The 27,760-nt window shown below is 55.2% G+C and overlaps 1 protein-coding gene across 3 annotated transcripts; it reads right to left on the minus strand.

Annotated features, from left to right (window-relative positions):
• Positions 1-740: 740 nt before the first annotated feature.
• On the minus strand, positions 741-27,256 carry KLHL22 (kelch like family member 22). Of its 3 annotated transcripts, XM_057526340.1 has the most exons (8): positions 27,131-27,256; positions 24,164-24,429; positions 18,710-18,875; positions 15,606-16,324; positions 11,105-11,297; positions 3,712-3,945; positions 3,091-3,184; positions 1,498-1,646 (listed from the first exon to the last, which is right to left on the minus strand). In XM_057526340.1, the coding sequence occupies exons 2-8, from the start codon at positions 24,388-24,390 to the stop codon at positions 1,633-1,635; spliced, it is 1,647 nt and encodes a 548-aa protein (XP_057382323.1). In that variant the 5' UTR covers positions 24,391-24,429; positions 27,131-27,256; the 3' UTR covers positions 1,498-1,632. The 3 variants fall into 3 exon arrangements, with proteins under 3 accessions (XP_057382322.1, XP_007196327.2, XP_057382323.1); XM_057526339.1 differs by lacking the exon at positions 3,091-3,184 and having other exon boundaries at positions 741-1,646; XM_007196265.2 differs by lacking the exons at positions 3,091-3,184; positions 24,164-24,429; positions 27,131-27,256 and adding an exon at positions 20,173-20,235 and having other exon boundaries at positions 741-1,646.
• Positions 27,257-27,760: the final 504 nt, after the last annotated feature.

Here is a 27,760-nt window from a genome sequence, read left to right on the forward strand (position 1 = left end):
TTTAGGGTACCCCCAAAGGAGTCCAGAGCAGCTGGCTGCCTGCACCCCCCCATGCCCTTCCTCCCACCAAGGAGCGCACACCATCCCTCTGCCCCCCTCTTCCATGGCAGGGCGCCAGGGCAGCAGGCTCTAGGCAAGGCACAGGGACAAAGACCCAGCTGTCCCAGGTGGCCGGGAAAGAACAGAGAACAGAGCACTGGGGGTTCATCCCGATCCATCCCCGGGCCTAGGGGTCTACAGGGGGTGTGGTATGAGGACCCCAAAGGAGGGGCGGTGTTCAGGTGGAGGCTGGGCTGTGCAGAAGTGAGGTTGGTGCTGGAAGCCCTGCTCGCCCACAGGTCCCACCTGCTGCAGGAGCATGGCCCTGGAGACTCACCTGGAGGAAATGCAGAGCCCCCTCCCCGCCACATGCTCAGATGCAGGAGGTCCTGGCAGGTCCAGGCATCTCTCTCTCCCTCCCCAGGTGCTAGGCTTTACTTGGGGCTGAGATGGCCACCTGGGACTGGACTAAAGTTCAGAGAAGAGGTCCTCACCAGGGAAAATGCTCAAGTGGGCGGGCAACCACCTGTCACCAGACTGCGGCAGGCGTCCTGGTGACACCCTTCTAGCCTAGGGGTGGGCTCTCGGCCTCCCACTGCCCCCAACAGCTCTGCCCCCCAGAAACCAAGCTTCCAGGGCTGCAGCCTTGGACAGGCTGTGAAAGGAAGTGAGGCCGTGGCCAAAGGAAAGCAATACACACCTCATGTAAGATGATTTATTTCATTTATCAACAACATGGGGTCCAAAAAGCCCAGCTACAGGGCATCATTTTACAGAATCAGCCTCAGGCAACCTGATGGATCTCTCTCCCGCTCTGGCCCCGGGAGCTGCTGGGCAGACAATGGGCTCAGCCCGCCCCCTCCCTGCCGACGAGAGGGACAAGATGTGCCCTGGCTCCCTCACCAGGGGCCAGTTCCCAGGTCCCTTGGGAGAATGGCACCCTCTAGGCTCAGTAGGGACCAGAACCAGGGAGCAGGGAGGCCAGGACAGCTGGTGGCGGCACAGCCCATCCCCGCTGAGGAGAGAGCCCGGTGAACTTCAGGGGACCGAGCCCTTCCCGAAGGTTTCCCACTGTGGGGTGATCCACAGCCACAGGTCTGCAGGGCCCCAAAAATACCTGCCGATGGGAGGTGGCGGGAGGGAAGGCCGCTGCCAGCCTGGGGTCAAGTGCTCCAGGGCAAAGTGCTGTGGGGGGAGCTGGGAGCTACCACTCCCCCGCACCCCCCACCTGGCCTGGGACCCTAGTCCTCACTGGAGTTGTCGAACTCCTCCCAGTCAGACACACTCATCACCTCAGAGGCGAAGTCCTGGTCGGCCTGGCTGCGGTCAGGCGTCCCGCGGGGCGGCTCAAGGAGCAGGGACCGCGGCAGGGTGAGCACGCAGGCCGCCAGGCCCGAGATGGAGTTGTCCAGCTGCGGGCCCTCCTCCCAGCAGTCCTTCTCCACGTCATAGATGTGCACATAGCCAGTGCGGCTGCCCCGGTTGTGCGAGCGGCCACCCAGCACGTAGATCCTGTTGTCTAGCACGGCGATGCCGGGCTCACCGTGCCCCGCTGGGAGCGGGCAGACGGATGACCACTGCCCAGACTTGCAGCTATAGCAGGCCACCTGCAAGGCAAGGCCCCAGGCTCACACGAGGCTGAGGGATGCAGCGGGGATGTGGGCAGACGCACCCCCCGGAGGAAGGGCTCGGGCCAGGCTGACGCTCTGTCCCCTATCCTGGCCCCTCAGCCCGCCTGTGGCCCCAGGCGTGTGGGTGTCTCCCAGTTGGCCTGGGGGTGCCAGCTCACTCCCCTCCACCACTGAAGCTGAAGACTCAGACCCCATGCGCCCCCAGCAATGGGGGAGGTGCAGATAAAATAAGGAAACAGGTGCTTGCTAACTCATGATGACCATCAACATTCTCTTGGGGGATCCCTGGCAGTCCAGTGGCTAGGACTCGGTGCTTTCACTGCTGGGGCCTGGGTTTGATCCCTGGTCGGGGAACTAAGATCCTCCAAGCCATGCAGTGCAGCCAAAAAAAAAAAAAAAAAAAAAAAAAACTCTTCTCTTCAAAATTACTCCAAACAGTAAACAAATACATGGGAAAATGTTCAGCCTACCAGTAATCCAAGAAATGCAAAATAAAACGTCAGAGACAAATTGTCAGCTGTTAACCAGCAGCCACTGGGGAAGAAAAGGCACAAGCCCGGGGCTGGTGGAGGCATGGTGAAGCTGCCCTGCTGTGCGCCTGTCTGACCAGCCAGCACAGCAATGTGCAAAATTATCAAGAGCCACTCGGACGCTACCCTCTGACTCAGTGATGATCCCTTCCAGTTCTCCAGCCGCGGGAGGAGGAGTGGCCTTCAAAGGAGCCTGTGCCCAGATCTCTGGGACTTGTATTACTTTACATGGCAAGAAGGACCCTACAGACTCATTAGGGTGGGGACATGGAGATGGGAGGTTATCCTGGATTTTCAGGGGGACCCACCTAGTCACACAAGCCCTTGGAAACAGAAGGGAAGGTCTGATGGGGGCTGAAAAGGGAGGGGAAGCTGCCACTGCTGGCTTAGAAGAGGAAAGGGCCTGACCCGGGGGACGTGAAGTCTTTTAGAAGCCAAGAAGGGCTTCAGCCCACAGCAGCCAAGGAATCGGGACCTGAGTCCTACAACCACAGGGAACTGAACTCCACCGACACTCTAGGTGAGCAGGATGTGGATCCTCCCCAGGCCCCACAAAGGAAGGACCCCTGGATTGTTGTCTGGTGAGAGCCACAGACGTGTAAACACACTTGTGTTGATTTAAGTGGCTAAATTTGTGGTGATTTGTCCCGGCTGCAATAGAAAACGAAAACGCTAGAGCCTAATGGTTCTCAACACTGGAGGATCCCACCCAGGAACTTCCAACTCGGTGGGTCTGGGAGGGGCCAGAGAATCTGCATTTCTTATGAGTTCTCATGTGATGTGGGTGCTGCTGGCCCGGGGACCACACTTAGAGAACCACTGCTCTCACCTCAGGAAATACCCCAAAATACCCAAAAGCTCTATAAAGCAAATATTACTTGAAATGTTACCTGGAATAGCCACAACTTGACCAACCCATACGTCACCAGTTTGATGGAATTCTGCACAGCCACTGGGTGGGGTGGGGGTGGGGTGGTCATCAAACTAGAAGACACACCCACAACAAACTTGAGCCAGAAGCCAAATGGGATGATGCTCTTTGAGTACAATTAAGTGGAAACCACGCACAGGTAGGAGGGCTGAAGCTAGTGGCACAGGGCCAGGTTATGGGAGTTTTTCTTCACCCTTCTCCATTTTTTCAAAGCTCTGCAATGTGGTTACATTAACTTTATGTAATTAAAGTTTTTAATAATAATAAAGACAAGTGAAACTCTTCCGTGTGATACTCTAACGGTGGATACATGCCATCTGTCTAAACCCACAGAATGTGCATCACCAGGAGTGACCCCGGGCCAGTGTAGGGTCATCGGTTATAACAATGACACCCTCTGGTGGATGCTGAGCCTGGGGAGGCCCTGGTGTGTGGGGGCCGGGGGCACACGGGAAATCTTCCTGCTCAACTTGGCTGTGAGCCTAAAACTGCTCTAAAAAATAGTCTGTTACAAGGGAAAACCCCCCCACACGGCAATTTTTATCGGTGACAAGTGGAAGGCGGGCACCCCGCCGCTCACCTGGTGCACGTCCCTCCTGTAGCCCGCATCGTTGTTGCTGCCCCCGACCACGTACAGCTTGTCTAGGAGGGTGGCCATGCCGTGCCAGGCCCGCCGCACCATCCCGTCAGCCAGCGTGTGCCAGGTGTCGCTGCCCGGGTCGTAGCAGTGGGTCTCCTTCAGGTAATCCTCCCCTCGGCGGCCGCACGTGATGTACATCTTCCCATCCAGTGTGGCACCCGCGTGGGCATACACCTGTGGGCCGGGAGAACCGGGGGTGTGTGTGTGCGTGCACGTGTGTGCGCGCATGTGCAGCCCTGCCGACTTCCTCCTCACGGTCTGACTGGATCTTCGCTGGGCACACCGTCCTTGTCCCCCACCTGATCTCTTCCCAGTGGAAGATGATTCAGGGCCCAGAGGTGACGCTGGGCTTCTACAAGAGGAAGAACAGAATCTCTGTCCTTCCCCTGCCCCTAAAGGTGACAGCTGCATGGGGACCCAAAGGAAATCAAAGCCTTGTCTTCAGTGAGGCCCTTGGTCGCCTCCACCTTTCCCCCACCCCTGACTCCCCTTTCAACATCTGCTTGTTTGGGGCTTCCCTGGGGGTGCAGTGGTTAAGAATCCACCTGCCAATGCAGGGGACACGGGTTCGAGCCCTGGTCTGGGAAGATCCCACATGCCGCAGAGCAACTAAGCCTGTGCACCAGAACTACTGAGCCTGTGCTCTAGAGCCCGCGAGCCACAACTACTGAGCCCACACGCCACAACAACTGAAGCCTGCGTGCCTAGAGCCTGCACTCCGCAACAAGAGGAGCCACCGCAATGAGAAGCCCACGCACTGCAACGAAGACTAGCCCCAGCTTGCCTCAACTAGAGAAAGGCTGCACACAGGAACGAAGACCCAACGCAGCCAAAAATAAATAAATAAAAATAAATTAAAAAAAAAAATCTGCTTGTTTGCAAATAACAAATGATGTGACCTGGTGAGCACAAAAGTGAGATGCAAAATCAAACAAACAGCAGTCTTTAGTTATGGGAGAAAACTCACCCCCTACTTTGGATTTTGGTCCTCAACCTCACCCCTGCTTTCCGCTGCACCCAGGAGGCACACCCTCTCTGCCCAGCCGGCCCCACTGCCTCCTGGCCCCCCTCTCACAGCCCACAAGGGCCTCCTGCTGTGCCCGTGTGCTCTGCCAGCAGAGATGTCCTGCAGGGCCGGGAAGCCCCAGGGCCTGTGTTACAGGGCCGGTCACTGACACCCAGGCTGTGGGTAGCACAGCAAGGGGCTGGAGAGGTGGATGGGGCAAAGGGCAGGAGACAGAGCAGTGGGCAGGAAACACACCACGGGGCTAGGTCTTCTCCCACCAACGGTGGGCATCTGGGGAGGTGGTTTTTTTTAACTAAAGTTTTCATCTTGAGGTAAGTGTAGATCCACATGTAATTGTAAGAAATACAACCACCCCGCATCCTTCACCCTGACTCCCCGGGGGAAGAGCTTGTGGGCCTCAGCACAACATCACAGCCTGGGTGCTGACGTCAGCTCCATCAAGACACAGGACATTTCTGTCTCCCTCTTTACAGTCACATCCACTCCCCACCCCCCAGTCCCTGGCAACCACCACCTGTTCCCCACGTTGTCGTTTCCAGAGTGTGGCTTGAATGGGATCATGTGATATGTCACCTCCGTGACAGGCCGCCCACGTCGATGTGCAGACCCAGAGTTACTCTCCGACTCCAAGTAATGCTCTGCACCATGTACCTGACTGTTTGGTGAGCCTCTCGCCCGTGGAAGGACATCTGACTGGTCTCCAGTTTCTGGCTGTTACCAATAAATCTGCTGTAAGTATCTGTGTTCAGAGAAGTTTTTGTTTCTCTGGGGTAAATGTCCAGGATGGCGACCACTGGGTCACACGGCAGTTGGAAGTTAACTGCACCTAGTACTGTCACATTTGCCGTTTCAGCCACTCAACAGGCGGTCTCCCCGCTGTGGCGTCCAGTCTGCATCCCCTAACTGCACGTCTACATCCTCCCCATTGAAGCGTCTCCTCCCGTCTTCTGCCTTCTTTCCAGCGGATCCCTGTGTGTTTCCCAACGAGTTTTGAGGATTCCCTACACATTTTAGATCCTAGTCCTCTGCCAGGTATTGGTTTACAAACATTTTCTCTCACGCTGCAGCTTCCTCTCATCCTCCTAACAGGGACTTTTGCAGAGCAAAGGTCTGCAATTTTGATGAAGTCCAATTTATCATTTTTTCTCTTTATGGGTCATGCTCTGGGGGTCAAGTCTAAGTACTCACTGCCTAGCCCCAGACCCCGAATACTTTCTTCTACTTTCTCTAAATGCTGTGGAGTTTTGTATTTTATGTTAAGTCCGTGCACCATTCTGAGTCAATTTTTGTGTAAGGTGTGAGACTTGGGTCGATGTCCATTTTCTTGCCTATAGATGTTGCTCCAGTACCACTTGTGGAAAGGTAATCCTTCCTCCATTCACCTGCTTTAGCATTTTTGTCAAAACTCAGCTGGGCATGTTTCTGTGGGCCTATTTCTGAGTTCTCATTCTGTGCCACTGATCTCTGGGTCTATCCCTCTGCCAACACCACAGTCATAATTACTGTATCGAGTATATACGTAGTAAGTCTTAAAACCAGGTAGGTGGAGTCTTCCCACTTTATTCTTCTTGAAAGTTACTTGAAGTATTCTAGATCCTTTGCCTTTCCATATAAATTTCAGAATCTCATCTACATCTACAAAAACTCTTGCTGGGATTTTCATAGGAACTGTGCTGTATACCATGTATCAATTTGGGAAGAACCGACATCTTTGAGTCTTGGAATCCATAAACATGATATGTTTCTCCATTTACTTACATCTTCATTTCTTTCATCAGCACCTATACTTTTCAGCATATAAATCCTAAAAATGTTTTGTTGGATTTATACCTAAGCATTTCATTTCTGAGCAATTGTAAATGGTGTTGTATTTTTAATTTCAGTGTCAACATGGTCATTACTAGTATACAAAAATACAGTTGGTTTTTATATGTTTATATCATATCCTGCAATCTTGCTAAACTCACTTATTAATGCAAGAATTTGGGGGTGTACCTTTAGATTTTTTGACAATTTTGTCATCTTTAGAGTCAGTTTTATTTCTTCCTTTCAACCTGCGTGCCTTTATTTTCTTTTCTTGCCTTATTTCACTGGCTACACCCTCCAGGACTGATAAGACTGGTGAGATCAGACATCTCTGCCCTGTTCCTTACCTTAGGAGAAAGCATTCCATTCAGTCCTCACCAGTAAGTATAACATAGTGGTGGGAGTTTTGTACATGCTCTTCATCATGTCGAGGTAATTCTTCTCTGTTATTTTTTTCTATTGTTACTTTGTGAGAGTTTGATCATGAATGGATGCAAAATATTATAAGATCCTATTTCTGCTCTGATATGATCATGTGGTTTTTAATATGGTGAATTACACTGATTGAATTTCAAATATGGAACCAGCCTTTGGTCATGAATTTCTTTTGCGGGGAGAGGAGCTTCTATTTGCTAATATTTAGTTAAGAATATTCATACATATGTGCATCTATGACAGACTTGTTCTTTTGCGGGGGGACTGTATCTGGTTTTGGTATCAGGGTAATTTTAACTTCAGAAGATGAACTGGGAAGTATTCCCCCTCTTCTATTTTCTGGGAAAAAAATCATGCAGAATTGGTATTAACTTTTCTTTAACTGTAAACTATCTAGGCCTGCAAATCATTTCCTTAACAAGTATAGTCCTATTCAAATTCTACTTAGTCTTGTGTGAGTCGTAGTAGGTTGTGTTTTTTGAGGAACTGGTCCATTTCATCTAAGTTGTCAAATTTACACACGTAGAGTTGTTCACAGTGTCCCCTTATTATCCTTTTGACGTCGGCAGGATTTGCAGTAATGCTCCCATTTCATTCTTGATATTTTAAATTGTCTTCTCTTTCTTCTTTGTCGGGCTTCCTGGAAGTTTGTCAATTTTATTGATCTTGTGGAAGACCCAGTTGTTTCACTGACTTTCTCTGTTTTTCTGCTTTTAACTTCATTGATTTCTGCTCTGGTATTTATTATTTCTTTTCTTCTGCTTGCTTTGGGTTTCATTCTGCTCTTATTTTTCTTTTTCTAGATTCTTGAGGGAGGAGCTTAGATTACTGATTTGATTTTTTTTTCCTTCCCTAATGTATGCTTTTAGTGCTACAAATTTCCCTCTCAGCACAGCTTTAGCTGGGGTGCCACAAAATTTGACGTCTTTTTTTTTTTTTTTTTTTAATTTACTTATTTGGCTGCATTGGGTCTTTGTTTTTTTTTGTCTGCGTTGGGTCTTTGTTGCTGAGCACGGGCTTTTTCTAGTTGCGGTGAGCGGGGACTACTCTTTGTTGTGGTGTGTGGGCTTCTCACTGTGGTGGCTTCTCTTGTTGCGGAGCATGGGCTTCAGTAGTTGTGGCACGCGGGCTCAGTAGTTGTGGCGCATGGGCTTAGTTGCTCCGCGGCATGTGAGATCTTCCCGGACTAGGGCTCGAACCCATGTCCCTGCATTGGCAGGCAGATTCTTAACCACTGCGCCACCAGGGAAGCCCTGCATTGGGTCTCAGTTGTGGCATGCAAGATCTTCATTGTGGCACGTGGGATCTTTCGTTGTGGCACCCAGGCTTCTCTCTAGTTGTGGTGCATGGGATTAGTTGCCCCGCGGCATGTGGGATCTTAGTTCCCCAACCAGGGATCAAACCCAAGTCCCCTGCATTGGAAGGTGGATTTTTTAACCACTAGACCACCAGGGAAATCCTGACATGTTGTCTTTTCATTTTCATTCAGATCAAGGTATCCTCAGGTCCCCAGATCCCTAGCTGGTCTGCCATCTTCTTTCAACCTTTTTGAGTCTTCTGAGTTTGTTTTACACATAACATACAGAGTTCTGTGTTGTACTGAGCAGAAGGAACCAGGAAGGACACATCTACTCTACCTTTCTGAAGGTGCAAGTTCTCTGGGAAGGTTTTTAAGTGAGCAGAGAAGGGCTTCTGCCGAGACCTCCTTCCTCTCCTCCAAAAGCATGGGACGGCCATGCTCAGGTCTGGGCCGTGCAGAAGAGAACCTCTGACTGGAAGACTCTGCCCGCTGCTGGGGCAGGGAGCTCTCAGTCCACTGGGGGCACATCAGTGACCAGTTCCTAAGGATGCCACGTGGGTGGGACCCTGAGAGACAGGTGGGAGGGAGGGAGGGAGGGAGGGATGGAGGGTAGGGTGGGCCCGCCCCTGCCCCCGCCCCCGCCCCCGCCCCGCCCCACCCTGCCCTGCCAAAGGCCCTGCAGACACCCTGAAGGCCTCTGCAGTGGCTGCACACCCACATCTCCAGACCCGTGGGCCCCCTGCCTCTCTGCTCCTCCTCTGGCCTGGCACCGCCCCTGCTCCTGAGCCGATCACCCCGCCCATGGCCAGCACTGCCCATCTCCATCTCTAGGCCGACCTCCCTGAGCCAGGCTTCCAACCGCATGTCCCCAGCATCTCATGTTTGTCACTTTCCACATGAAGCCCCTCCTCTCCTGTTCACTCCCGAGCCCACCTGTGCTCCAGGCGAGCGGCCTAGCCACCACCCAGCTGCTCACATGGGTGGCCTGGGAGTCTCCATGGCCTCTCATTCCTAACCCATCAGCAAGTCTGGTCAGTTTACCTCCAAGTGACACGTCGAATCTGCCTGTCTCCCTCGTCCCCCACAGCCTCCACCACAGCCCACACCACCCTCGCCTCTGTCCAGACCACCCAAGTGCCCTGGCCCTGCTCCCCTAACACCCTCTCTTCACATGCACTCCCCATGCTTCCCCTCTTCCTCCCAGCCTGGAAGGTCCTTCCTGCCTCTCCCAATGGCTGCCTGTCTTCCGTGGACCTGGTCTCACTGACAACTCCTCAGACGGACCCTCCCCAAACAGTCCAACGAGGTCCATCCTGCCAGAGCCCCTCCTTAAGCATCGCTCTGCTCGGCCCTCAAGGTCCTTTACTCATCTGTACAGTGGTTGAGAGTGGTCTCTCCCACTAAGTTGCAAACACCATGGGAGGACCTTGGTCACTTTTTATCACCACTGGATCCCCAGGACTTGGTATCCAGAAGGTGCTTAATAAATAGCTGCTGAAGGAACGAATGGATGAAGGAAGTTAGGAACCTGGACACCAGGGAGAAGCTGACTGAAAGCTGAGGCTGCCCCTCTGTGGCTACGCTGAGAAGTGCAGCCTCCCCGCCGTCCAGACAAAGAGCCCATGGAGCCCCTCCCCCACTCCCCTCCAGGACAGAGCTCAGGGTCCACCCCCGCCCACTAGGTCTCAAGGACCCCTGGTCTTTCCCAAGAAAAACCTGCCCTCTTCTTCAAAACAGGCAGGGAGTGCCCTCCAGAGGGGCTTCCTCCCCAAAGAGGCCAAGGAGCAGGGGGCAGGTGGCTTCCCCTGCCTGGGAGGAACTGCGGTGGGAGCCCCTGGCCTTCCTTGGAGCCTCGCGGACTGTGGAGAGGAGCTGGGCCCGTCAGGGAGACCCCTGGGCTCCCGAAATTGGAGTCTAAGGACCTGGGGTTCGGGAAAGGGTGAAAGGTAAGGAGGGGAGGGGAGGGGAGGGGAGGGAAGAGGGTCAGGGAGGCAGTAGCTCCTGCCAAGGCCTCGAGGCCAGTGCAGCAGAGCATGGAGGAGAGCCATCCTCTCCGCTGGGGGAGTCAGGGTGCCCAGCGGTGCTCACGGGCACTGGGACCCGGGGTGCACCAGGGACCAGCAAGGCCCCCTCTTGCCCTGGGGTCTCATGTCTGGTTTGGGGGCCAGGGTCGCAGCACCGCAAGCCCATAAGGTGAGAGAGGTACACCCCTTAAAGCATCACTTTTGCACAATGGACGTATTTTTCACATCTTCAAGCTAGAACAAACCAAAGTATTGTGTAGGAAACACATGATTTAAAAAAAAAAAACAAACATGTAAAATATAACTTCTAAAGTGTTTCTGGCTTCTTGAAGGCCCTGTCCTTGGTTGGGGGGGGTGCTGTGGGGGAGGTCTGAGGCCGCTGGGCCCTGCCTCTCGCATCCCTCAGGTTTGACAACATCTCTGGACTTGTTCCAGCTCATCTCAGCTGTGCTGAGGAAGAGAAGGGGAAGGCTTCTGTCCACATTTGACTGCAGGGTTAAAGCAGCTGCCCGGGGCCAAGGTGGCAAGACCCAGACGGGGGTGGAATTCTGGGGAAGGGGGTCTCTCCCGAGGCGGCTGGCTCAATCTCAGGAGTCCCCCACCCCAATCTTAGGGCACAGTCCAAGGAGGGAAGAGGGCTCTGATCATCGGCTGGTTTCCCTAGCCGTGCCTCCCATTCCCTCCGCACAGCCCAGGAAGCAACGCGGCCGAAGAAGGGCCTCCTGGGAGGGGTTTCCTTACCTCCCTCTTGAGCGGGGCCACATAGGCCCAGGAGTTGGTGGCAGGGTCGTAGCGCTCCACAGCGGTCAGATCATTGTGGTAGTCGCGACCGGCCACCGCGTAGATGTACTTGCCCACGACGCACACGCACAGGTCGGCGTGCTCCTGCTGCAGCGACTGGATCTGGAACCATCGGTTGTGCCTCGGGTCGTACCTTGTGGGGACAGAGGACAGCATGTCACTGAGCAGCCCCTCCCCCAACCTGGAGGGTGGGGCCCGGAGCCTTCTGGGTTTCAGCCCACGGCGCCAGGCCCTCCACCTGTGACCTCACGGTGGTTTCTAGACCCTCCACTGTCCACCCCAAGCTGCCCAATGGCTGTTCCTACAGCCACCTCGATCTCACCTGTCTCACATCAAAATCCCCATGGCCCCGCTCTCAATCAGGAACGCCCCCAATTATGGCCTCTCGACTGGACGACTGGGCACAACAGCCTCCAGGCCTCCAGCCAGCACTCCCTCAGGTTGGTCGCCAGGCTCCCATCACAGCCCGCCTGACCCCCACCCACCACTGCCTTCGCATCTCCTGTGTGCAGTTCCCGCCCTCCCCAGTGGGATTCCAGGACAGAGGCTCGCGAGGAGGGGAGGGGAGAGAAGCCCACCTCTGCTGAGCCCAGCACTATCACCAAAGCTCGCTCTCTTGATGTAGGGCCACCTCCACGCCCCTTTCAAGGGGACGCAGCTGTCCCCGTCACAGCCCTGCCTTCACCTCACCCCATCAACCTTCGTAAAAGAGTCTAACCCCCGTGCGACAGCTTCCTCTATGCCCCCAGCATAGAGCTGCTCCTCCCCCCAGCTCTGCCCTCTCCTGCCTCCAGAGGGCTTCACTTTTCAGCCTGGTCTTCTCGGCCACTCCAGGACGGCCCACGGCCACCCCATGTTCTCTTCTCACACTGCTAATACCTGTTGCCACCTCCAGCCGGCTGCTCACCGTTCCCACGTGGACCCCCGGGCTCCCTACATCCCATCCCTCGCTCACCAGCCAAGCCCCTGCTCACACCCGAATCCTCACATGCCTGAGCCCAGCAGCTGAAGCCCTTCAAAGCCCAGACCCAGCCCCTGCCCCAGGCTGGACCCCTGCCCCATCTCTCCAGGCCCCAGGCCTGGCACCCTGCTGGGCATGAGGCCAGTGTGCTGTTTGAGCAGACACAGGTGACCACAGAGCCTCGAGGGCCAGGGCCCGTGAACCCGAGGCCCCAAGCCCACTCCTCCCCAACCGCGTCCACCCTTTCCCTGGCTCCCCGCCAACCCCACCCCCAACTCTGGCACTGGCAGCTGAGCGCCGGCCTCTGGAGCCCCCTCACTCGATGGCCCCTGCACTTACAGCCTCTCTCTGATAAGTGTTTATTTCTCCACCGTAAGACCAGCTCCGAAGCAGACAGTTTTCTTTGGCCTGTGCCAGATGCCCCCATTTCAGCTTTCACCCCCAAAACAAGTTAAGTGCACTCGACAGCCGCTTCTTCCTGCCGCAGCCCCTCCCTGCCAGCCGAGAATACAGGAAACAGGCCGAAGGGAGAGAGAGGACAGGCACCTGGGCCACACAGACCCAGGTCTGGGCACATCTGGCCATCAGTTTTACTGTCCTGACGTTCACTCAGCTCCACACCCAACGGGGTTATGCTGCCTGCCTAGAAAAGCTACCATGAGGGATCATGAGGGTCAAGTCATGTGACAAGGGTTCCTTAAAGGACCGTGGTCCATGTCTGTGTTCCCAGACCTGGTGGCGCACCCGGCTCAGGGCAGATCACGCACTGTCCGCTCAGAGAAGGGAAGGAGGGGCGAGGTCACCAGCAGTGGAATCAGTCACTCAACAAACATCATTGCCCCCAACGTGGACCAGCCATGGCTCTTGGCGCTGGCACCCAGGGCCCCCCTTTCCACTGTAGGTTGGGAAACACGCCAAAGGGAGCAGAGTAGCCAAGTCTCCACGTAAGGACAGGTGCCGGGGAGGAGAAGTGACAGAAGGAGAGAGCAGGGCCGGGAGGGCGCCTGAGAATGAGTGAACGGGCCCTGCCAGGTGGAGGTCCAGCTGGGACAGGCAACCCAGGGCAGGAAGGCGCCTCCCACAGCCTTCCTGTGCACAAGGCTTGTTCACATTTCACATGCGTCTCTTCTGCCCCATTTTCACCAGGGAGACGAGTCTCTCCAGATGCTTCCTCTGGCCTCCTGCACTCACAGCTCCCTGGGCTGGGTTCATCTGGATTTGCGGTGTCAGTTAAGGAAACACACACACATACACAAACACATACATACAGACACCACACATCAATAATTCAGACATAACCACAGTTTTGCTGATTTCTTATCTCTCCATCATGTTCTATATCCCACATTTTCCTCTTTATTGGTTTAATTTTCCACTTTGTCAGAATAAGTCCTCAAGTAATATTTTTTTCCTAATAGAAATAAACTAAACTATTGCATATAAGGATTCAAATCCTTCAGTCACTTTAATGCTGACTCTGGACCATCCTACTGCAAACTCAGAGGCGAAACCTAGGGTTGGCATGAGAATGTTCTGAGGCCTTATTAAACTTAGTGATTGCTCTCGCTGTTTCCATGACTTAAGCCTTCCCATGATTACTGATGAAGTCCATTACAGTTAGAAACATTTTTTGAAACATACTCTAAAATATTAATAGTCATGAAAATGCCTAAGGACAAAAACAAGTTATCACTCTATGTAGGGTCGGGGCATCTGGCAACATGGACTGGCCACCACCGGGTAGGGGTGCAGAGCTGCAGCTGTGGGAAGGTGCCCTAGCCACGTGGGCGACACAGATGCAATCAAGGAAAGAAAAAAGAAGTGTCATAGCTCGGAGGCAACGTGCTCCGACAGAACTACCTTTTCACATGCTACAACCTGTTAAGTCCCTAACTCCTCAAAACGCAAATGCTAATTTACTGCAAAATCTTGTTTTCTTATATTCTGACAGCCTGTAGATTCTAAGGGCGGTGAACTGAGAGGAAAGGGCAGAGAACCAGACTCTTAACTCAAATTAAGATCCACTTGGCAGTGTGAAGAGTCCAGCAGGAGATGAATGAAACTTTCACTCTGTAGAGATGAGACCCCGGGGTCTCCCCAGAGCTCACCAGCTGCTCCGCACCGCAGCCTGCCCGGCAGGTGTCCCTGACCCCGCCTGCCACAGTGACCCAACCTCCGACTGGAGTCTGAGGCTGTGGTTGTGAATCACGGAGGCTGACACCAGCACCTTCCAGAGTTCTGGTGGGTCTCACAGCACACGTTCACAAAAGGGAAACAGACCGGGTTTGAGAGACAGACGTCAGCAGCACATGACAGGACAGACTCTGGAGAGTCTGCTTTGAAGATCTGGCCTTGGCCCTCCAGCTGGAAGTGGCAGCCCTTCGAGGCCTGGCAGGAGGGAGGCCTGAACCTGGGACCGCCACCACCCCCCCGCCCCCCAAGGACGCGTCAGGTCAGGAAGACGATGAAGGCATGGTTTCCTCCCTTCTGAACTGGGCCCCCTCCCGTTTGACCACAAAGAGCTGCCAAGCTCTGGGTCTCACCAGTTTGACAAAAGTGATCACTTCCTGGGGTGGGGAGAGCAGAGGAGGCTGACAGACGGGGGTCTCCTCCTGGCTTGGGGTCCCCAGGCTCCCATCCAAGGGGCACAGCGAGGCCTGACCCCACCCCCAAGACAGAGCAGGAACAGGAACGCAGTTGGCTTCAGCTCACCGCTGCCAGAAACAGCTGGCAACCCCTCTCTCTCTGCAGTGCCATCTTTCAGCTTGTGGGGGGCAGAAACTTCCCATAGGCACCCTAAGATCAAACCAAAGGACAGGGGAGGGGGCCCTGGAAACCTCATGGAAGTGGAGGCCGTGGGGATTTGCCCCACTTCCCTTGCTCTGACCAATGAAATGGATTTGTGGGATCCCAGCCTCGCAGACTGACAGAAACCACGGCCTCCGCTGGGGCCTCACACCCAGCACACGGCTGATGACAGGGCCTGGGGGGTGGGGGGGATTTGATCTGAGGTTCAGCACTGCCTGTGGGCCTTCCCTGCCCCCCAGGCTGAGGACTGTGCACTCAGGGGAGCAGGGCGACAGGAAGCCACCCTCCACCAGGAGCCTGTGCGGTTACAAGAGCAGAGCTAAGCGGATAGGCGAGGGGAAGCTGGGACCAGGGGTGTGAGAGCAGAGAGAGGCAAGGTGGCCATGCTCCCAGGCCTGGTCCCCTCCTTCCTGCTGCAACACCCTCTCCCAGCCCCTCACCCACAAGACGGTGGGGTGTGCTGAGGGATGAGGGGGTTTCTGAGGAGGGGGGACAAGAGCGGGAGGAGGCATCACGGGCCCCCTTCCTCATCTCACCACCGTCCATGTTCTCCCCATCAACCTGCGCCCACAGAACGGGCGCAGACCTGTTCAAGAGGCTAACTGCGTTGGCCAGTGGCACGTGCCTGGCAGAAGCCACCCTCTGGGCAGCCGCCCGGCCGAGGGCCCCTACCTCCAGCAGCGGGACTCGGCACGGAAGCCCTGGACATTGTTGTCCCCTCCAATCAGGTACACGAAGTTGTTGAGCACAGCGATGCCCTGGTTGGACATGCGGGGCGCCAGGGAGGCGGTGAAGTGCTTCCACTCCCCCAGCAGCGGGTTCAGGTACTTGGCCTGGTCGCTGAGGACAGTGGACGGCGTGGAGTGGATGCCCCCGAAGCCCACGACGCACTGGAAGTCCGAGCGCAGCTCGGTCTGTGGGCCCTGCAGGCTGGGCTGCAGGCTCTCGTTCCGGTGGTACATGAGGGCTTCAGCCACCGTGTCCCTCAGGGGGCTGGGGTCCAGCTTGTCGTGCAGCCGCTGCAGGACCTCGGCTTCCATGAGGGGGAAGCGCACGGTCTCCAGGAGCTTGGGCAGCTCATGCAGCGGGAGCCGGTCAGCCTGCACCTGCTCCGGAGGGTAGTGGTAGAGCAGGGCGCCCTCATACACCTCCGTCTCGCAGGACACCTCCAGGCGGTTGCTGCTCAGGAGGGCATAGACCTTCTCCAGGGGCAGCTGGCGGTACTTGTCAGTCCGCGAGAAGGCCACGAAGTTCTTGAGGATGTAGGCGTCCAGCTGCTCGGTCAGGCGGCTCAGGTCAAAGAGCTCAGCCAGCCGGTAGACGTCAAGGATGTTGTCCTCATCCACCCAGGGCGTGAGGAAGTCACAGCAAAAGTGGATGATCTCAGGGATCTGTGAACAGAACACACCCATTCAAGCCCAGGCAAAGCGTCTGGGTGCAGGACCCAGCGCGGAGGCACGGGTGGGGCTCACAGGCTCTGCCGGCCCCACTCCCCGCCACACTGGACACACCCGAGGCTCACAGCACTTCGGGGCTTAAGTCTGGGCTTGGAGGTGGTCTCTGAGCCTCAGCCTCCTCGTCTGTAAAACAGGGATGACGTGGCGAGGAACCACCTGACACAGGGCGGACCCCGACACACGTCAGCTGCCTTTTGAATCAAAAGCACGGGATCTCCAGAGAAGTGGAAGCAGCAGGACAGCCACCATGCCGCGGGGCGAGGACACCCTGCGATTAGGTAACCAAAGAACCCAGGAGGCAAGGCAAGGGCCCGGGAAGGCTGCTCAGGGGCTGCTAAGTTCTGCAGGAAAACTGGATTTTAGAATTTCTCAAAATGGGAATCCCTCTCTTATCCAGCACCATCAACAAATTCATTACATGTAGACTAATTCTGCTGGAATTTGAAGCTTATTAATAAATGTTTAAAGTCTTTTTATTTTTTCTGGTTCTAGACATTTGGTGCTTGCCAGGTGACATGCTGAAGGCTGAATGGAAACCTGCAAAGTGCCAGGCGTGTGTCTCCCCCACCAGGAACGTCTCCATCGTGCTGCTTCCTTAGGTCCTGAGGGTCTTCACTCGACCATCCATTTCCTCCCGAGCAGGTGCTTCTGCTTGGCCTCTTCTGCCTAAAATATTACCTCTGACCTCTCACAGGCCAGGAGCTGAGCACCAGGCTCTGGGTGGAAGGTGAGGGCTGACAGCCCTGAGTGGGCCTGAGGAGCAGCTCCTGAGAACCAGGGACTGTCTTGCCCTCCCTGGCAAGGTCAAGGTCCCTCATCCTTGTCTCAGAGCAGGGACCTCTGGCAGGGAATCTCACCAAGGAATCGCCTGGCCTGCCCCGTGCAGGAGGCCCACGAGAGGCCCAGAGAAGGGAACTCATTTGCTCGGGGTGACCCAGTGGGTACGGTCTCACCGACACTCAGATCCACATCCCTGGGGATACCATGAAGGGCACAGCACATGGGGGACAGGCCACCAACAGCCACTGGCTACATGAACAAACATAACCCGGTGGGCCTGTGGACTTGGAACTGTTACGCCAAGTAAAACTTGCTTTAAAAACAACATTGCGGGGCTTCCCTGGTGGCACTATGGTTAAGAATCCGACTGCCAATGCAGGGGACATGGCTTCAAGCCCTGGATGCCGCGGAGCAACTAAGTCCATGCGCCACAACTACTGAGCCTGCGCTCTAGAGCCCGGGAGCCACAACTATTGAGCCCACGTGCCACAACTACTGAAGCTCGCGTGCCTAGAGCCTGTGCTCCGCAACAAGGGAAGCCACCGCAGTGAGAAGCCTGCAGACCGCAACAAAGAGTAGCCTCTGCTCGCCACAACTAGAGAAAGCCCACGCGCAGCAAGGAAGACCTAATGCAGCCAAAAATAAATAAATTTATAAAAAACAAACAAACAAACAACATTGCATAGAAGCCCAGTATGTTAAAAATAAAACAAAACCAAGCCGGGCTGCCCCAAGCACCAGCCATGGCTCTGCCTTGAGGTCTGAGGGGAGGCAGCAGGTCTCTGAGCCAGTGGGTGGCAGAGGGAGAGGGGTGGGTTTGGGGAGGTGGTTTGGTGTTGGTGTGCGCGACGGATGCAGAAGGCAGAGCCCAGCTGGGAGGAAGAAACGGAGAGAAGGAGGCCGGGACAGAGGTGAGGGCAGGGAAACAGAGAACACGGTCACATTCACAAGGACGACTCGTCCAGACATGGACCCAGAGGACGAAGGTGGACACAGAGGAGAGCCGGGCGCTGGCAGAGTGGCCATGGGATACACGGTGCAGGGAGCAAGGCAGTGTGCGGTGTGCTGGGGCGGGGAGAGGTTCTGGGGGCAGCTGGCTACTGGAGGTAAGTGTGGTCCCCAGAGCAGCAATGAGGGGACAGGACATGGGGACAGAGAAGCTCTCTGAGTAAAAGAGGGAACTTCTCCTGAGTGAAGGCCACCCTGGCTCAGCTCCACCTGCCCACCTGCCACTGAGGGTAAAGGCACGGGGCTACTAGGGCCCCGCCAGGCGGGGAGCCTCCAGACACCCCCAAACAGGCAGCTTTTCCTACTGCCCCAGACGTGCTCTGACCTCATAAAAGGTCAGGATAAGGAACTCGGCATAAGACTTCATTCCGGTTTCAGGACACAAGGGAAAAGCTGTCTTCTGAGCCAAACGAGGAGCCTGCCGACACTCTCGAGAGCAAAGGGCTCACCGCCCACCCTCACACCACTACCCAGCAGGCACCCGGGACCCGTCTGGGCCTGGCTCTGCCTGCCTCAGACCATGAGCCTCACCTGAAGCTGGCAGGCGGCAACCAGTGTCTCCTGGACGTTGCTCAGGCTGAGTTCCAGCTCGGACGTGTAAATGAAATGCAGGATTTGGCACATGGCGTTGTAGGACACGCCGTGGATCAGGACTTCTTCCTGCTCCATCTCCTTCAGCCCCCCAGCAAACATGCCTCTGCAAAGGGAAGAAAGGAGATGGCAGGGTTACACCCATTAGGAAGCCAGCCCAGGCCACAGAGGAGGGGCACCCGGAAGCGCCCACAGCTCCTGACCAAGCTTGGCAGCTGTTCTGGAAATCTCCATCTAATGTGCCCCAGGAGCCGCATGTGAGCCTCTGCGGGCAGGACCACGTCCAGCACGCTTTCTGCTGCGTCCACCTGTGCAATTCCTGGGCCACAGCCGCAGCCCAGGGCACGCGGTAAAAGGATAAATGAATGGGAAACAAATAGTGAAAGTCCTCCGCTCAGCAGCTCCATACCCAGCAGCCACTAAACGCCAGGAACCGTGCACAGAGCCAATGCGACAATAGTGAAGTGAAGCGGCAGGATCCCTACGTGCATGGAGTTAATGCCAGAGGACAGAAACGAAGACACAGGGCACTTCCGGTGGTGGAATCACTGTCAAGGACCACAACAGGGCATCTAACCGAGGAGTGCCCAGCACGGGAGAAGAGTGGGTGGAGAGCGATGGCAGAAGGGCCCACAATGAGGAAGTGGAGGTGGCAGGCACCCAGGGCCCAGGGCCAGGAAGAGCTTGCAGGCAGGCAGGCAGGCAGGCAGGCAGGCAGGGCGAGGAGGAAGAGGCAGGAGGTGAGCCTGGGCCAGGTCCTGCTACCCCCGGGGCAGGGCAGGATCTGGACCAAAACCAAGGCAAATGAGGTGCTACCGGCGAGTCGTACACAGGCCTGAGCCGAGGAACTTCAGATCCTGGGCTCCTTGGCCAGAGTGGAGAGGCTGGAGCAGAGGCAGGGAGGCTCCTGCAGGACTGGGGAGGCCACACGGCTGGGGAGCTGGAGTAGAGACCACCCTGGGGCCAAGAGGAGAGAACAAGCGATGGAGGGAACCCAGGAGAGCACAGGAGGAACCCAGGCTGGGCAGGAAGGGACTTGGTGGGACCGGAGTGAGAGAGGGCAGTGGGAGTCCCATCATGGCTCCAACACTGTGGGCGCCCCAGGGCATCCCAGCAGGGGTGTCAGTTAGGTGTTTGGAGGGAGGAGGCTGGCAGTCAGGGGAGGAATCTGGGCTGAAATATGACAGCAACACGGAGATGACAGAGTGGCTATTGTTACATTTTATATCACACACACACACACGCACACACTCTCTCCCTCTCCCTCCTTCTCTCTCTCCCTCTCTCTCTCTCTCTCTCTCTCTCTCTCAAGACCTAAATTACACGAAAGGGTGCTCTGGTCACCAGCCCCCCTCCCAGGGTGGCACTATCCCCAGAGGCAGTGCCCGCGCCTTAATTCCCACCTGGTTTCGACTTCACAGGACACCTTGGAAACGGCCCCGATCATCCGTACACACAGCACTGCCCCTCTCTGTAAAGGCGATCACAACTGATTTAACCGTTCCTGCCGGGGTCCACCTGGGTTACTTCTAATCTCCCGTTATCTCACCCAGTGGATGGCTTTGCGCCCATGAGCTGTTGCTCATGTGAATGCCAGGATTAATGTCAGGAGAGCAACTGCTGGGTCAAAGAGTTTCATACACACGCACTTGGATGGCACTGCCCACGGCCTGTCAGGTAGCGCCACCAGTGCGCGGGGAGCCTGCCCCTCACACCCTCAGAACCAGAGGAAGATGCCGCTCCAACTGCCAGGAGGCGAGGGAGAAATCTTGTAAACAATGGGACAGAGGCTCTCTTCACAGGTTTAACAGCTGTTTCTATATTCTTTTCCAAACAGTCCAGATGCTTTGCCCATTTTCTGTTAGACTCTGTCTTGTCAATTTAAAGAAACTGGAACCTCTGTGCATCGGTGGTGGGCATGTAAATTAGTGCAGCTGCTGTGGAACAGTATGGGGTTCCTCAAAAAATGAAAAACAGAATTACAGAATGTGATCCAGGGAATTCTCTGGTGGCACAGTGGTTAAGAATCCGCCTGCCAATGCAGGGGACACAGGTTTGAGCCCTGGTCCGGGACGATCCCACATGCCACGGAGCAACTAAGCCCATGTGCCACAACTATTGAGCCTGCGCTCTAAAGCCCACGTGCCACAACTACTGAAGCCTGCGCGTCTAGAGCCCGTGCTGTGCAGCAAGAAAAGCCACCGCAATGAGAAGCCCGCGCACCGCCACAAAGAGGAGCCCCCACTCACCGCAACTAGAGAAAGCCCGCGAGCAGCAACAACGACCCAGTGCAGCCAAAAACAAATAAATAAATAAATAAATTTATTTTAAAAAAATTAACACTACTGATCTGTACACTTAAAAATGGTTAAGATGGTAAATTCTACAGGGTTTTTTTTTTTTTTTTGAAAAAGGATGTTCACCAAGTCCCCAGCAGGCAGGCACAGATAGCACAGACCACAAAGAGAACCCGGGCCACTTCTACTGCCAGGATGTCATAACCAGATGTCACAAGGTGCCAATGAGCTGCCTAGGATTTGAAGTGGGGAGAACATTTCCTGTGCCAGCTTGTACCAGCCCCCAACCCCTCTTCCAAACCTTCGAGGTCAGGCGTGTTTCAGAATTCAGAACGTTTCACCTGGAGAAACCCTTATCTGTGCCACATATGATGTCATGCTGCCCCCCATAGGGTCTGAATCAAATCCAAACACCTCAATATTTCCAAATCAAAATGTACAAAGACCCATGCTAAGTAGGACACATATAAAAGTACCCTCATATCAGTTCAGGGCAGGTTTCGTGGTTTAATGAATTTCTGCCAAACTTAGATTTTCAAAAAGCTGGCAATGTAGGAGAATCCAACTTCTGCCTCCCCCCTCAAAGATCAACGACTGGACAGATTGGACAGCTATCCACAAACAAAAGAGCTCTGGGAGGGACTTCCCTGGTGGTCCAGTGGGTGAGACTTCATGCTCCCAATGTAGGGAGGCCGGGTTCGAGCCCTGGTTAGGGAACTAGATCCCACGTGCCGCAACTACGATCCCGCATGCCACAACTAAGATCCGGTACAGCATGCATGCATGCATCAATCAATCAATCAATCAGAAAAACCAGCTCCGGGAGACTTCCAGAGGACACTTGACAAGTTTTAGCAACACATCAGAACAAAACAAAACAACTCTGAGTATCAGAGCTTTGAGGTTTGAGTATTATGAACTAGGATTTGCAAGGAAAAACAGTGTGGATGATAAGGAACGTTTATAAATGGTTACCACGGGGGTGAGGTGGGAGGGCAGGGATAAAGTGGTGCTTTCCACAATTTCCTATTCCAGCAGCGTTTCAGCTGTGGCAGTGGATGCTGGATATGACCACATGCCTGCTGACCTGTCTGTAGATGGCCGCACGCCAGGTCCCCTCAGGCTGATTAGGGCCTCGCACTGGAAGAGAGGTTTCCTAACACGGAACCAACTGTCCTTCCACGAACAAGGCCCAGCAGGCGGGGGTCTACTGCTCCATGTGTCCAGGTCTCACTGAGCATTTCACACACTCTGATCCATAAGGAACTACAGCTTTCCGTGTGTTGGCTGGACACCACTCAGCACCTGGCAGACACCCCACAGGGCGTCCCCTACAGGGCCCACTGCCCTCCAAAGCCCTTCCTTCCACCCCTGCCCACATCAGATATCTTTACCAGCCTCACTGGGAAAAACCCTTCATCATTTCAACCTGAGTCAATAACTGAAATGAATAATAAGGAAATAAACCCGCTAAAGCTTGGAAATCATCATTTCAAATGCACATACCAGAGATGAGTCTGGGTTCTCCCTGGTCCCAGTGGGAGGGGGTGTCATCCTGCACAGTGACCGGGCCTGAGAGGGGAACACCTCCCAGGACAGGCCCACTGGAAGCGGCTGCCAAAGGGCCAGGAATCGCTCCTGGAGGATGTGGGGAGACAAAGGAGGTTTCCACCAAGAAGGGAGAGGTGGCACCAGTAACTGTCCTTTAGGAAGAGGACCGTGACTGTGACAGTGACAGGATGGCCTGCATGGGGAGAAGAGCTCCGCCTGAAGGGCTTCGACGGTGTTTCCAGGAGGCCCTAAGCCAGGAGGACTCCAGTGCTTGACCTTCTGGGCCCTGAGGCCTCCCACAAAACTCTGCCCTGCCCACTGCCCTGTCTTCTCAAAGCTTGTAAAAGCTGAATCCCCATGAACTGAAGGGACACTGTTTTCCCTGGACATGTTTGCTCCAAGGCACCACTAACCACTGGGTCACCCTCTCCATAAACTCCTTCTGGAGAACAGGAAGCACTTAACCATAAAGAAATATTTTGCTCATTAGTTCCTAAAGTTAAAAGATGAGCCTTGAAGACAAAAGAACCAAACAGGGGAGTTCCCTGGTGGCGCAGTGGATAAGACTCCGCACTCCCAATGCAGGGGGCCCGGGTTCGATCCCTGTTCAGGGAACTAGATCCCACATGCATGCCGCAACTAAGGAGCCCACATGCTGCAACTAAGGAGCTGGTGAGCTGCAACTACGGAGCCCACCTGCCACAACTAAGACCCGGCGCAACCAAATAAATAGTAAAAATTAAAAAAAAAAAAAAAAGAACCAAACAGAATGGGAGACAGAATAGAGGGTCTCAGGTTTCAAGTGGGATGGTGGCACCAGCTCTGCCCAACGTGCTCAGGGCTGGGCTGGCGTCACGTAGGAGGTCATGAGAAACTCAGGGGCCACAGAACCCACAGGGAGGGTGGGAGGCCGAGGCCTAAGGGATGAGGAGGTGAGAGCAGGAGGTGGATGGCCAGGTGAGGGTGCGAACGGAGTGACTCCACATCACATAGCTGTGTGGACGACATGCATACGGTACTGACCACCCGCCTCGGCCCCCACAGAGGTCCCCAGGCCCGTATGGGCTTCCTGACGGTTTTACAAGAACACTGGGTGGGGCTGAAAAGTCTAAGGCATAAAGCATCGTAACGTCTTTTAAAAAAGGCGTGTGTTACAAAGGCAGTGAAAGCAAATGTGGCAAAATGGTAACAACTGGTGTCCAGCTGTTTGTGATACTATTCTTTTCAACGTTTCCATAGGTTTGAAATTTTTTTAAATGAGATGATGGGAAGCCAGGGTAAAGTAGAAAGAAAATCTGTTTCACACCAAGATACTGTACTTACAGTAGAAAACTCATTCTAGTAAATACAATATTATAAATAAAGCCAAGCATACCGCCTTTAAAAGAAAAAAAAAAAGGGGAGCACATGCCCCAGAGATGGGGCAGCTGATAGAAAAACAGACCCCAAGCCCCCTCTGCCTGCACAGCCAGAAGCAGAAGCCTGGGGTGCCAAGGCGTCCACCTGGTGGAGCCAGCATCCCTGCTACCTTACTACACAGACTCACCTGAAGTAATCGCAGGACGCAGCCAGCAGGATGCGATGGGCCTCGATGTGCCTCCCCTCCACCACCAGGACCACGTCGAAGAGGATGCCGCTGTTCCGCAGAGCCAGCAGCCCCCGGAGCAGCGCCTGAGAGTGCTGTGCGCTCCGGTAGGTGTTGCTGACACAGTGCGGGTGGGAGGGCTGTGCCGGCAACTTGCAGAGCTGGGCGAACTCCTGCTCCTCCGCCATCCTGACCACCGCTCCCAACCTCAGCACCGCGGCTGTCAGCTGCCAAGACACAGGGGCGAGGAATGAGCCTGGGAGGCAGCGCCGGCTGTGCAGGGCTGGCCAGCTGCTCGGGTCCCACCCTCCTGCTCACCTGTGCTTTCCCCGTGGTCTCAAACCTCTAATTCCCTCTCCCCTCCCACTGCTGTCCAAACTTGGGGCCTTCTTCCTCCTGACCTGTGTCCCTTCATTGCCAAGATTCTCCTTTCCATTTTATCTGCTTCAGCATCGCCATGAAACAAAAGGGTTCTAAAGACAGACGGACTCAGGCAGAAAACCCAGCCCCACGGTGGACTCAGTGTGGTGAACCTGAGTGTCAAGCCCCTCAGATGAGGAAAGGGGACTACAAGCACCCAGCCCCTCAGGGCATTCTCAAATTTCCTAAAGGACGAACACAAAGCACCAGCACAGACCAGGTTCTCAAGGGCTCTTCCTCTCTTCTATTGGGAAAGAACACTGGGTCGTCCCCCCCAACAGGAATGGATGCATAAAAAAGACAACAGGCCTAGGTGGTGGTACAGGGGAGGGTTCCAGGCCCTACCTTCTTTTACCGAGATTTTGAGAGTCAAGCACTGTAACTTCAAGTAAATTTGGTACATTCAAGATTGTCTGCATCGTCTTTTAAATTCAAGCTTAACTTCTAATAATTAAGTCAATATGTTCAAAAAAATGCAAACTGATTTGAACAGGAGCCTCAGAAACCCCATGAGTAAAACCAGCTACTGCAAACACATTTTGGCCAAGCACTCCAAGCCAACCACAAGTGACTGTGGACAGCTGGCTGCTCCGGGTCAGGGGGCAGCCAGTCCTACACCGAGCTGTGGGGTCGAGCTGTGCACTCTCCAGGCCACAGCACTGCCAGCCAGCGAACCACTTGCCACATCTTCCTTCCCCACCTCACGTTTCTCCACTATCCCCTCCCCAAATGTGCTTCTTTTTCAATCCCCTACTGGACCCTTGAAAGAAAAAATGAAAAATAGATTCTACTATAAAACAGAAAGGTATACTGTATTATGAAACTTAAATTTCCCTCCCACTTATGCCCCCTAACCAGATCCTCTCCCAGAGGAAGCTATTCTACTTTCCCGTCACCCTTCCAGGTAGCACCTATGCATTTGCAGGCAGAGCTGTAGAACAAAATTTCCCCCTTTTTATTAGCTTTTACACATGATAACCTCATATCCCACCCACAGTCCATTGTATGTATAACCATATTTTATTTAACCAATCCTTTTCAGAGAGACATTTGGGTTTCCTGCAATTGTTTGCTGTTGACAACAGTTTTGCACTGAAAGTCACTGAGATCTGCCATATATGTAGCAGTTAAATGAGGAACATTTACTAGATATAGAACTGCTGGATCATCTTAATTTGAATGTGTAGTTGACATTTCAATAGATATTGCCAAATTGCCTTCCGTAGAGGTTGTACCAATTTATTCTCCACAAGCAAAGTATGAGAACCGGATTGCAACCACTGTCTAGCACACCAATAGCGTTTTTTTTTTTTTAAATCTTTGCTGACTTAGATGAAAAACACCATTTCACAGTGTAACTTCGTTTTGGTAATTTATAAAATTTCAAAAAATAAAATATTAAGTGGAATGTTGCACATCTTTTGCGATTCCCTTCCCATGCCTGTTTTTCTGAAATAAAAAATGTTCTTGGGGGCTCACTCTCTGGCACCCTCGACCTCCTATTCATTTTACCCAGGTTCCTCTATGATGAAGCCCTTCCCTAGATTAACTACCCTCGGCCCCATAATGTCCCCAATTTTAGTCATGGCAAGCAAGGCCCTGCGTTCAGTGCTGTTCAGTTCAGAGCTTTGGAGGGAGCAGGAAGGAGGCTTTATGTCCCAAGTAGATACAAACTGAAGGACGTAAAATGAATTTTCATGAATTCATGGATGACAGAGTCGGAAGCATCTCTGAACAATGTTCAACTCAACACAATTTACTGAGTAGGCACCCTCAGTCCTCTGCAGGGCCCCAAACAGTGTCTGCCCTCCACGAAGCCCAGTCCCTGGCAGCACGAAGCAAGGTCTGCAACAAAGGGAAAGGGGGTTCCACTTCCCAGGGGACGGCCCGCATCAGGTGAGGATGGGAGGCGTTCTGGACCATCGCGGCGCGGAGGCCGGAGCGGGGCAGGGACGTGCCCGGGCGGAAGGCGCTGGGCTCGGGGCCGGAGTGGGAGTGGGCAGACCAGCGGCCGGCGCTCCGGGCCGAGGCGTCGCACTGACAGCGCGGCCGCCGGGGCCGTCGGGGTCCGTCCAGGTCCGTCCGTGCAGCAAGCGGGCGCCGAGCCTGGGCCGGCTGAGGGGCCGAGGCTGGCATGCCGGGGTCCAAGGTCGCACCAGGGGAACGGCTCCCGACCGGCCGCCTGTTGCAAGGCCGCCGGCGTAGCGCCGGGACCGCGGCCCCGAAGGACGCGCGCAGACCCGCGGGGGCGACAGGCTCGCCCGAGTCCCGGACGCCGGCGTCCCCGCGGCCCCTCAGCTCCGACCCCGCCGCGCCCGGGGGTCCCGCCCGCCGCCCCCGCCACGTCAGGCCGCGGGCTCGCCTCAGGCCGCCGCCCCCACCCCGGCCCCGTCCGCGCCCGGCCCGCGCCTCCGCCCGCGTCCTTCCGCGCCCGCGACCCGCGCGCCCGCCCCGAGCCCGGCCCCGGCCCCGCGCCGAGATCCCCGTCAGCCCGCGCTTGCCGCTCACCTGGCGCCGCCACACGCGGAGGCCGCACTCGTGGAGGCGGGGCGGGGCGCGCGCGAGGCGGGGCGGAGGGCATCACGTGGCCGCACTGCGCAGACGCCGGACGGACGCGGGCGGAGGCGAGGCGGGGCGGGGCGGAGGGTGTGGCCCTGGCAGGGGTGGGGCGGGGCGGAGGTGGGGGCGGGGAGGGGGCGGGGCCAGGCGGGGTGGGGCGGAGCGGGGTGGGGGCGGAGCGGAGGGCGGGGCCCGGGCGGAGGCTAGACTCCCTGGAGGTCGAGGCTCCGCACCCTTCCCGACCCCGGCGCCGGGCGCGGAAGAACGCAAAAAGAATGAGGACATGAAGGAGGACGTGAAGGAATGCTTTCTGGCGAGGGTGGGGCCCTATAAATCCATTTCCTCTTTCCTACCCTCGGTCCCTCCCTCGCGGTCCCCTGAGTCGCCCGCCCCCTGCTGGATGCTGGCAGGGACATAAAACACCGCCAGTGTGAACAGGTGTTTTCCTGAGGTTCTGGAGTAAATCCGCTCCCCAGCTCGCAGCCGGGTCCCACCACTCCAACCGGCGGGTCTTGCGTTCATTTTTCTCCGCCTCACCCCCAGAGGACCCCATCCTCCGAGACTCATGGGTGATGGCCG

The sequence above is a fragment of the Balaenoptera acutorostrata genome, chromosome 13 (genome assembly GCF_949987535.1).
Source record: "Balaenoptera acutorostrata chromosome 13, mBalAcu1.1, whole genome shotgun sequence".
Classification (NCBI taxonomy): domain Eukaryota; kingdom Metazoa; phylum Chordata; class Mammalia; order Artiodactyla; family Balaenopteridae; genus Balaenoptera; species Balaenoptera acutorostrata.

Coding starts and splice junctions, on each gene's coding strand:
- KLHL22 (XM_057526339.1), bottom strand. CDS start 24,390: ATGGCGGAGGAGCAGGAGTTCGCCCAGCTCTGCAAGTTGCCGGCACAG. Junction 3,946..11,104: donor TGGCCCCGCTCAAGAGGGAG/GTAAGGAAACCC, acceptor CCCGGCCCACAG/GTGTATGCCCACGCGGGTGC. Junction 1,647..3,711: donor ACAGGAGGGACGTGCACCAG/GTGAGCGGCGGG, acceptor CTTGCCTTGCAG/GTGGCCTGCTATAGCTGCAA.